This window comes from Rutidosis leptorrhynchoides, chromosome 7, assembly GCF_046630445.1.
Source record: "Rutidosis leptorrhynchoides isolate AG116_Rl617_1_P2 chromosome 7, CSIRO_AGI_Rlap_v1, whole genome shotgun sequence".
In the NCBI taxonomy this organism is placed as follows: Eukaryota; Viridiplantae; Streptophyta; class Magnoliopsida; order Asterales; family Asteraceae; genus Rutidosis; species Rutidosis leptorrhynchoides.
In genome coordinates, this window is record NC_092339.1 from 355,318,576 (window position 1) to 355,330,194 (window position 11,619).

The 11,619-nt window shown below is 34.0% G+C and overlaps 1 protein-coding gene across 1 annotated transcript; it reads right to left on the reverse strand.

Annotated features, from left to right (window-relative positions):
* Positions 1–2,439: 2,439 nt before the first annotated feature.
* LOC139858201 (ubiquitin carboxyl-terminal hydrolase 9-like) lies at positions 2,440–8,838 on the reverse strand. Its single transcript, XM_071847054.1, has 14 exons — positions 8,729–8,838; positions 8,425–8,589; positions 7,207–7,455; positions 6,927–7,068; positions 6,768–6,827; positions 6,579–6,674; positions 6,072–6,467; positions 5,236–5,376; positions 4,983–5,153; positions 4,596–4,853; positions 4,365–4,510; positions 3,703–4,236; positions 3,331–3,607; positions 2,440–2,972 (listed from the first exon to the last, which is right to left on the reverse strand). Exons 2-14 carry the CDS (start codon positions 8,574–8,576, stop codon positions 2,805–2,807), a joined length of 2,790 nt encoding a protein of 929 aa, XP_071703155.1. The 5' UTR covers positions 8,577–8,589; positions 8,729–8,838; the 3' UTR covers positions 2,440–2,804.
* Positions 8,839–11,619: the final 2,781 nt, after the last annotated feature.

Below are 11,619 nucleotides of genomic sequence, written 5' to 3' on the forward strand. Positions count from 1 at the left end.
TTTAACTATATATGGTTCGAAAAGCTTCACAAGAACACGTCCATACGATAGAGTTTGATTCCCCAACAAAGTACAGTTATCCAATTCATATGGGGTCCCCCACCATTCAGCAATTGAACAGAAGGTTTCCTTAGTCCAACATTGAATTGGTACTCCTATGATTCTTAACCACACCATTCTCCCATCCGGCCAACTTGATACGTCCCACCTCATGAACTTATGAAGCCATCGTTTTAAGGGGTGCTTTTCTTCCTCAAATAAGTTGTCAACCGCTGCTACCGAGTTGAATACAATTAACATGCTTAGTCCCCCAAGAAGTTTCACCTGTAGATCATAGAAACCTTCTTCCCTGGCAATCGTCCCAAAATTTTGGAGGATACCCATGTTTAGGGCTTCACACGTCACAGCTTGTTTTAGGAGTTCCTCATTACCGTCACACCCTTTTGCCTCCACCATTTTCGCCTTCTTTTTCTCTACTTTGGACTCATCTTGCCTAGAGAACCCGTTAACCCTAGCTTTGTTTGCATTAATTCTGTCCCTCAGATCTTCCATTTTACGATTGCCTACAACTTCATTGAATCTTCTCCCGTCCTGAAACGCTGGCCCACCTGTCGGAACCTTGTTGTTCTGCCTTCTGTCTGATTCATCTTCCACGCGTGGCCCGTCAGGTGTTTTAGGGTTCCTACGTGTTGCCTTGAAGATCCTAATGGTGGAGCCATTAAACCTAATCAACTCCAATCTTTTCAGCAACCTGTCCCCATCTGTGACGTCCGCAAACCTGACGAAAGCAAACCGTTAACCGCCACGGAGTTTCTTGTTGGCGATATAGACATCTCTAACGGCACCATAGGGTTTGAATGACTTCCATAGATCAACCACCTTCCAATCTTCCGGAAAGTTGAAGAACATGTACGACGTCAAATGATTTCGAGTCGACCACTCGTTTGCATACCCAGAGTCTCCGTTGTACTTCTCCCGTGCTCTATCCTTGCTCGCCCGCTCGTTTCCCTCTCTCACCGGATTTTTTCTCTCTCATTATTCTCTCTCACACATTTTCTAAATTTATGGAATGTTTAACAATATGTTATCCTTAAATAGACTAACATAGTAGTATTGCATGTGTGTTAGACCTTTGATTTATCCAATAATTCTTTCGAAAAACACCTATAATTTATTTTAATCAGATTCTCTTAATGAACAATAAAATAATATATACTAATCATATATTTAAATGCATGTTTTTATATATTATGCACAAACTCATAGTTCTTTTTTTCTCGTATGGTTAACTAAATTAACCATTTTATAATCAATGATTAACCAAATTTAACCGAATTAACCAAACTTTTATTAACCAAACTCAACGGTTAAAATTATTGATTAACCGCAATGTTAGTAACTCTCATTACCATAGGTTAAACATTAAAGTTAAACTATTATTAACCCTTAACTTACTACAGATTTCATGTCACTGGCATGGTATCTTTTGCCGTATTGTATTACTAACTCTTATATTTATTTATATTTTTCTAGAAATGAATATTGAAATTGATTAAAGTTAAAAGAGAAATTTTTTGCCATTTACGACTCGAAGAATCTTTTCCCGTATCATTTAACTTTTGGCACGTCAAAAGTATAATCACACATCTCACACTCTAACAGACATCTCACAATGTTGTTACAAATACTACCAAACACAACACAAAGTGGTTGGTGGTACCCTCATGGCCTCATTTTGTTACGCAGTACACTAGTACATTAATAAAAGAACAAGAAATGGGTAAAAACAAATGGTCCTTTCATTTGATGAATTTCTACGAAGACGCGAGTTTTGTTTGTTTTATGTCAATTATATTTTACTGTGCTTTATGCCAATTATATTTTATTGTTTGTTTAGCGTTTGTGCAATGTGACTTAGATTTGTACTCCGTATTCAACTGTTAGTTTTCAACTAGATTGATAGATTTAGTCGATCAAAAGCGACTAAATCAACTTGTACTCAAATTAGATCGTTGGATCTATTGTCACTTAGGGTGTGTTTGTATCTTAATTGAATGTTGAACTATTCAGCGATTGTTTCTAACTTCTAAATGATGTATTATACTAAATGCTTAGCCTAAATTTTATGTTATATTCTCTTCAAATCATATCCAAAACACTTAACAAACAGTTATAATGAATTTTTTATTTTAATTTTACATGTCATTCATTCAAAATGATTATCAAACACTTTATATTCTTTTAGAATCAAGTTTATTCAGAGACTTTGAATTATTCTGATTATGAATCATTGAATGCTAAATCCTTTAGTTTTATCAAACACAACCTTAATTTCTATTTTTTCTATTTTTTGCTGGGAGAAAAAGAAGTAAATCCACGCCTGTTTCATGTTGAATGTTTCAAAAAAAAAAAAAAAAACTAGTCACCAAAAACAGGTCATACTGCAAATAGAATGATATCATATTTCAATAAATAAAAAAATACTATCAAGTATGCTGGAATATTGCTAAGCTTTTAATACATAGAGCACCAACAATTAGTGGTCCAATTCCAATGGCAACCAAGAGTCAGCCAATCAAAACAATATAGTGATAATACTTATTACATCATCGTGCTTTCTAACTATTGTACTCCCCCCTACCCAAATAATCCCTTGTGAACAACTGCGATACTGCAAAAAGAAACCGTGTTTTACGTGAAACAACACTTTTTCGTCATGTTAATCAGTCCCTAATTTCGTCGCTGAAATCTAGGATACGAAGATGTTTCATTACAAACCGTGAATCTTATACTACTTTTCGGAATTAGTCATGAACTTCAGAAGTCTCTCCCACCACCTGTCCATTTGGTTGTTTGGTAGTTTTTACTCTTTGGTAAAACAGTAAATACGCTGCTGACGTCCTGATGTCACCTTCACTTACAGGTGTCACGTGCGAATCGTCAAAGTGATACCATCTATCTTCTTCAACCAACTGTATAAGTACACAAATATCAAACACCAAAAAAAAAAAAAAAATTGAAGTGGCAGAATAGGTCATGTTTATTTTTGACAAAATTACATAGTCGTCGGTGTGGTTTACTCCAGATTTCATGCAGGAACCCTAAACTTTAGTTTTGACGTGCGAGGTCCTCATACTTTAAACTCGTTTCGCGAAGGGTCCTTGTTAGTAACGTGCGGGTTCCCCGTACTTCACACTCGTTAACTAATCAATAAACCACACGGACAATAGTACAGGGACCCTGCCCGTCAAAAAAACGGTTCAAGGACCCTGCATGAAATCTAGGGTAAACCATAGGGACCCTCGTGTAATTTTGTCTTTATTTATTTACCTTTGCATACGCAGAGTAATGGCCGCCACCAAGGCCACCATAATGATTGCTAATAGCGTAGAGTTCATAAACACTAGATCCACCAGATGGATCTTTAGATTTAACGTATTTGTTTAAATCAAGTTTGTGAATAGGGAAATCGACAAAAGTGTCGAGTTTATTCTTCAAAAAGCGGCTGTACGAGAATCGTTTTAGATGAAACACTATAACATCAGGCAGCCTCCACAAATCCAATTTCTTAGTTGCTTGTCGAAATTCCTTACAGCCAGGACAATACCTACATTCGTATAATGAACAACAATAAAATACTGACTAATACAATAATAATTAATAATTATCAATAACTTATTAAAATACAAATAATCATCGTACCACATATCATCAGGTCCTAAAGGTTCCTCCTTCAAGAACGCATCGAGACACGAAAAAAGTGAGATAGATTCTTGTTTGGTTTTCTTAAGAGTAACCCCGGGCTTATGCACCATTGGAAGATCTTTGAGGTAGCTTGCATCGTACGACTCATGTTCCTTATCGGTCCAATCCATAATAACCTTCACTGTTTTAGTGGGTTTAATAACTGTATCCTTCACAATTGGTCTGCAACCCATTCCCCTATCATCTGTTAGGAATAAATGGAAGGACAATTCATCTTTAACGTTCGAGTCTTTATCATTTGATGGGCTACTAACTCCAGTATCCATCTGACATTCACTAGTGGATTCTTCAACGGTTTCTGATGCAGACCCGTTTACTTTTATAAACTCACTTTTGTTTAATGATATAAAAGATTTTCTTTTCAGTGGGGCCAACACTCGCTTAACCGCTGACTCAACATCTGCAGCAGTTTTTGCACCTTCTAAATAGGTAACCAAGGGCGTCAAGTATCTTTTTCTCTCCCCCTTCATGCTGTAACAAACAATTAACAAAATGATGAGTACCTCCATTATCACATATTACAAGGTTTAAAACTTGTATAGATTCGTAAAAGAACAATTTAATTTTGCAGCATTAAAAAAAAAAAAAAAAAAACTTACTTTTCCCGATAGCGATGGCATATTTCAAGCTTGGGAAATTCAGTCTGTTTTTTGGGAAGTCTGTAAGCCACAAGGCATTCGTCATCCTTAATTGTATGCAATGAATCCCCACTATCCAAGTATCGATATACATGGTGATCATATACCTACAAATTCATGAAAATTATTAAATAGAAGAATGTGTAAACAAACAAGAGATTCGATTAAAAATGAACAATTAAGAATTTTTACCTCAGCAAAAACTAAGGTTTCATCGTTTCCTACACAGCATGCAGTACCCAAAGCCTGGAACAGATCCTTGCAGTAACCATGTTTTGATACATTTACAGTAAATGGCATCGGTAAACTACTTCCGTCTCCGTAAAATACGGTTACTGTCATTGACCGAGTAGCCGTTGAAGGTAAAGGCAAAGACAAGTACATGAACGGATCGAACGTAATCGAGATTTTGCCACAATTCGGACAAACAAGAGTAGACTTGTATTGACCCTGAAAATTTTGCATTGAGATTCAGCTTTTAAGTAAACAAAACTTATAAGGAATGATATTAACACAAATATATATGAAATTATGAATGGTAATAACTAATGAGTAGCAAGTAGATGAACATCTATGCACCTGGCACACATCAACCACAATAGAATCATTTCGAGCTTTGTGATAACTCCAAAACTCATTTGCCACCTCCTCATCAGGTCGACCATCAGAGTCCTTTGTCTCAAAATAAGGCTTCTCCTTAACACGATTCAGATCTTCATGCAACCCGTCCAGTAAAAAGGCCAGAAGTTCCTAAAAAAATCACAGTTTTATTATCGAAAAAATAAAACAAATTATAATTTAAATTAACTCATCAAGCTCACGCAGTAGTTACTTGAGAATCATGTTGATTATATCCACTAAACTGGGGAGCAAACCTAGCAAGTTTTCCTTTAAAAGCACGAGGTGGAACTGCAGAACGACCCGATGACCATAGTTTCCTCAGCAAATCACCAAATGATACTGCAAGTTCACCCTGAACAGCCGATATCAAATTTAGAATTACAATTTGCACTAACTAAGAATTATACCTGGCAAACGAGTCGGGTCGGGTCGGTTTGGGTCATGAGTTAAAACGGATTTGATTTGAAATGGGTCATGGGTCAAACAGGTAAACAATTTAAACGGGTCCAAAAAGGTCAGGTTGGGTAGGTTTGGGTAACATGTCAAAACGGGTAATGGGTCAAATGGGTCAAGCAAGTCCAAACAGGTAACATACTTTTACATTTGATTTTTTAAATTTATTATATTGTTTGTTATTATTATTTATTATATTATATATTATATATATATTATATATATAAAAAAATATTAGTATACATAATAACTGATATAACCATTAATGTTTTCATAAATGTTCGCCGGATGAATCTTGTTATGCTCGACCCATTTGACCCATTCAAAATGCCCATTAGACATGTCTATCTATTGAATTTTAGGATTTGATACCCATTTGACCCGTTCTTTTTAAGTTTGTATAAGACCTAATAGGTTGGAAAAAAATTCGTTGGACCTTTTTTTAAGTTTTTGTTTACGTTGCCTAGCCTAATTTTTATCAATACCCAATTTACCCGAAGGTTTGACCCATTTGACCCAAATTTGAGAGTATGGGTCTCAATTGCCAGCTATACTAAGAATCATAAATACAAAACATTTTAATTAACAACATACATGCATTCCTAGAGGATTTTGCTTGTTGATCTCATCAGTATAATCGCCTAAAAAGTAGTCCACAAGAGGTGGAGTATGGACTAAACATTGAAGTGCGCTATTCATGAAACAAGTGTTTCCCAAATTCTGCAACCCTGCTAACCCTCTGTCTCCTCGAGGTGCAGTCCTCACAGAATCACGCGCATCCTCGATATCTTTGGATGCTGAGCCGAAGGTGTTACTTTGGTACAAACTAGAACCATAATCTGTCCCATAACCATCAGATAAACTTGGACCACCGGCTATTGTGCGAGATGACCTTTGCGGTTCCATTGGAACCAAAGCCAACTCATTACCAGTCGAATCCATGCCAAATCCAGAGAGTATAAACGGATCAACTTGCACATCTATAAGAATCTGCAAAAAAACAATGTGATTAGTACAAAAGATGCATTAAGATTGCAGGACTAATCAGCTTAGAATAAAGAGAAAAAAGGGTAGGTAAAAAAAAAAAAAGTAAAAGCTCACAGATTGATCCATCTGCAGGTTAACATCCTCCAGGGTTTGAAATGAATCAGCCAAAGCTGTTTGCTTTTGATCATTGAAATAGTCCCAGATGCGTACCTGTTCAAAATCATTGGAGCGAAAGAGAAAAAATGAGCGTACGAGTACTCATCCCTTTAACAATTAAAAATATACAAAATCGTGAAGTTTAACCTTCCCGGGCTCTGTTCCTTTAAGTGCTGATACTTGCTCATAAAGTTTATGTATTGAAGCCTATAAAACACTATCCAAGGTCAACACATGAACACTTAAAAACAATAAATTAATATCTCATATATATAGTAGGTCCAATGAATGTTACTATGAATGTACCTTTTTACTTATGTGTATGATTTTTCCGCTCTTGTTTCTTGAATCAATCACTTTCAAAGCTAGTGGGAACACCTCAACCGAAGGAGTCCCCTGGATACCAAGGGATATCATCTTTCTTGGTAGAGCAGGTCCTCCTTTGTACCTATTAAGAAATAAATAAACAAAATGTTTGTGATTTCTGAATTTCTATAATGTTAAGTATGCAACTGATTGCTTGAAATAGATAACACATACAACAAGAAAACAGTATAAAAGCTTTTTTAACTAAAAAATAATTTACCATCCATGAAGCTTTTCCCAAACTCCTTGAGGGACTAAAACATAATCGCTTCCTTCGATAAGTGTTCTATGAAGCTGCAGGTCTTTCACATCAGAACCACCATCATCTGTAATTATATCTGTGTTATCAATTGGACCGGGACTCTCGGCCGCTTTTGACAATTGGGTAGGCTGTTTATCAGTAGATATCTCATTAAACATAAATTCACCAGTTTCCTCCCCAACATATTTCTGCCATTTTGTAAACCACCTGCTTATAGAAAAAAAAAATGGAGACACTGACATGAATATCGTTATGCAACTATCAGTATCAAATAATAATATAAGATCCCGACGAGAACACCCTGAAGGCCTGAAATGAATACTATTTTGGTTCAAAAGTTGATACCATGGTGTGCAGGTCAAAAACCTCAACAGTTTTTGAGTAATCTAATGAAATTTTTTGCAGAAGCACATAACAGACCTTAATACATAAACTTCTTAGCAAGTTCTGTGATCTATGTTATTCATTAGATACGTTACTTTTTTTTATTGGCATTGAAGCACATTGAATTATGGTAAGACAAGTCATACTTTTTAAATAATAAGAATAGGTCCTCTTTGGTATCCCAAGCTTTCCCTTTCAAGAGAAAAATGAAGTTTGCATTATAGGCAAGCTAATCAAATAATCCCTACTAATAAAAATAGGTCCTTTTTCGAACTATAAAGATGACAACTAGTTACGTCTTGAGCAGAAACTTCGCTAAAACTAGACTACAGATTCAAAAACCGGGAAGATGAAAGTTAGCACTATGGGCAAGCACAACCTTGTAGAACTGTTAAATAGCAGAATTATAGATTCTTTCGAGTTCTTCAGTATTTCAACTTCAAACTTTTGGCAAAAACAATGGAAAGACAAATAGAGTGCACAAAAATTAGCATAAAGGTTCGATATTTAAACTCATTATGCCGCATGCTACATGAAAATAAACTCACTAATCAAACATCAATGCACTTTAATACTTAATTCTTGCTAACATTCTATTGCATAAGGTCCCTTAAAACATAAAAATTAATCTTTAAAAAATGTTCTAATAATCAACAAAATAGTACAACCTATATAGCAATTAGCAACCAGAGGTAAACACTGACACGTAGTGTAGATCTAACTAGTTACACATAAATCATAAATTCATAAATTAAGCCTTAAATTAAAAAACTAGTGAATGATTAGGTATACCTATTAGATATAACATAATACAAATTGCCTTCTTTCAGTGATGAATCTGCAAATTCTGTTAACTCCTTAACAATCCTTTTCTCTTCTTCTGGAGTGCACGGCAAGCTAAGTGATTCGTTATCCATTAACATACCGGAATCATGAATCGTCATGATTGATGCAAAACCTGTAAACAAAATTAGAAATCGATTATATTCAAATCGGATAACAATATCGTCAAATTGATAAGTTTGATTGATTGAATCAGATCAATTAAGAAGTAGGCATAGATAAAAACAGATGTATAAAGTGTGTATATGTGTATACTTTGATTAGGTGTGATGATAAACCCTAAGCGTTGAAGAAGATCGATGAGATGTGCGGAACCCTAGATTACAGGGTTGGGAGAGGGGCGATTCGATCTGGACGGAGAACTGAAAAAATATAAAAAGTCCTTTTGAACGTTGTGAATTTATATTTATATTATATATTATTATTGTTAAAATATTATATTAATTAATAATTAATTAATTGTTATTATTTAATATAATTAAATTATATTACATTATATATTATATTTGTTACTCCATATTACTTTTATACCTTTTGAGCCACCAAACATTTCGCTTTTATACGTCTTGGAAAAACAATCTTGTCAACACACTTGAACGTTCTTTTTTCATTTTTATTTTTTCAATCGCAATCCATAGTTTATCTATATTAACTTACTCGTATTAACATTTGTATTTCAAAAAATTCAATAAATTAAATCTTAAATCATAAATTTGTAATTTATAACTTATATCAAAAGAACTTTCGAAATGACAATATTGGTCTAAAGACTGTAATACAACATAATTTGAAGAAGTGTATAGGTGTTGTAAAATGTTTGTTTATAACGTATATCATTATTTGATGACACATATCTGGATCTTAGAGACAATCTAGACTCAATTTTGAGGCGAAAAACAAACGATCAAGCTTAATCGAATAACTTTGAGTTCTCGGGATCGAATAAACCAAATCTACACCTCTAGACTAGATTATATCGACGCCTTGAAGTTGTTTGTATTGGATTGGGGACGATAACTGATGACAAATACGCAGCTATGGTTATATGGAATGTGTAAACTAAGAATGTAAACTTAAACTTGTATATATACTGTCTGCAGCGACGGTCGGTCGACTGACTAGATCAGTAGATCGACTGTCTTGTTAGTCGATGGATGATCAACTTACACCGACCTACACCACTCTATTGATGGTGTCTTCGGTCGATCGACTGACTATGCCAGTCGGTCGACTGTATAGTTAGTTTAACTATTGATTTTAACATTTACGAAATATAAATAAACATTCAATAATCAACATACGTTATTACAAGTTTGACAATACATGACTGAAATAAATGTTTCCGTATAATAGAATGACTGATTACATACATGCACCGACATTTATTTTTATTCATTATAACTATACCAACACTGTTCATTATAACTATAATTATAATTATAATTAAAATTATATAATAATTACAACCAGACCATCGCAAAAAGAAAAAAAAAAACAAAAAGAAAAAAACAAATGGAGAGTGGGAGAAAGTTTCAAATAAATAGTGCATATTGCAAGAGTGAAAAAAAGACAAAAATACCCTTTTAACGAATATAACAATCTGGTGAACAATAAAATCATGTTCTTAAATGATATATCTATAGTATAATTTAATAATTTATACATCAATTAACTTGTAGTTATAATTTATAATAAATACAATATAAAAATAAACTAAAGCAAACAAAAGTTTTGGGTAACAAATAACAAAATAATAAAAAAGAAAACCGTTTCATTTTAACTATGAATTGATAACGATATTGAGTATCATCGGTATTCTGGTATTTTAATACCGATTCTAATACTAATAGAGTCATTATCGTTTTAATTTTTGATATTTTTGCTCATCTTTACAATTACATTACAATGAAATAATTTAATATATTTATATTTATAAAGTTATACATATGTCACAACCTTGTGAATATGTCTCAAAGAGATAACTTGAACTCGCAACTCATTATTAGAAAGCTAATTCAATACGTTAGGCCATTAGTCCTTAAATATCAATCAATTCCTCTCGGTCAAAATGTCTATATTATTCAACATACAACTCTATAAAATCGAATTAATAATATATACATCAATCAAAATAACATTTCTATTCGCCTAGATCTTTGATGGGTAATATGGTGATCAAGTTGAGAATATAATTACAAGCAAAATGCGTTGAACATGTAATGCAATTATAAACTGATTAAGCTAGGTGTGCAAGAATTGGTTGACGTGGCGAATGGTTCAAGTTATCTCTACTTCTGGGGTTACCCCGACTCAATCTTAACGTATGCTGCCACTTTCCACCTCATTATTTGGTATTTGTATAAACATATACGAAATGAGAATATATTTGCTACACGTAATTATAGCCCATTTCCTACATTCTTCTTCTCTTGCTTGTATTAACTATATACTAACTTTGAATAAAGTTTGACTTTTCCATAAGACCGTTTGGCTTCATCGATTTTTTTTTTCTTTTTGAATAGCAAGCTCAAGTTTAAGTGAGAATTATATTATAATATATAAATATACTACATCTCATAATCTGGTTATGTTCAATTTGTATAGTTTTGTCATTTCACACTTTCTACCTTATCTATTGTTCATATTAATGTTTTGTTGTATATTTCATAGATATATCTTCGACTAGTTGGTAATGGATGTGCTTTTTTAACAAAGGGTTTGAAACACATTAGATTTATTTACTCCAAATTTTTTTTTTTTTGAACGGAATTTTTTTTGCATTAGTAGATCATTTATTTCAACGACTCTCATCATTTGCACGTAACACACACGTTCGGACAGAAAACCGAACCCGATCGACGTTACCCGAGAACACATTCATTCAGGCTGTGGTCCGGGTAGAGGTCCGTGAATGAATCGGGTAAAACTTCCCTATAGGTCAAATATACCACCATTATTGGTGTTCAATGGTTTAAAGAAAATCATGTCATCTCTAAGGGTCGAACTCATGACCTCTCTCTATCCCATGACACAAAGTACATGAGGGGAACCGTTGAGCTATGCCCACAAATTCACTCCATGTTTGTTTTGCTTTCCCTCCTTGTTAAAACTATAAGAATATACTTGTGCTCAAACCGACCCGAT

Excerpts from the sequence above, each read along its gene's own strand:
- LOC139858201 (XM_071847054.1), bottom strand. The coding sequence starts at position 8,576 with ATGACGATTCATGATTCCGGTATGTTAATGGATAACGAATCACTTAGC. Across the intron at positions 7,069-7,206 it reads TGGGAAAAGCTTCATGGATG|GTACAAAGGAGGACCTGCTC; the intron begins GTAAATTATTTT and ends ATTTCTTAATAG. Across the intron at positions 3,608-3,702 it reads TTAGGACCTGATGATATGTG|GTATTGTCCTGGCTGTAAGG; the intron begins GTACGATGATTA and ends ATACGAATGTAG.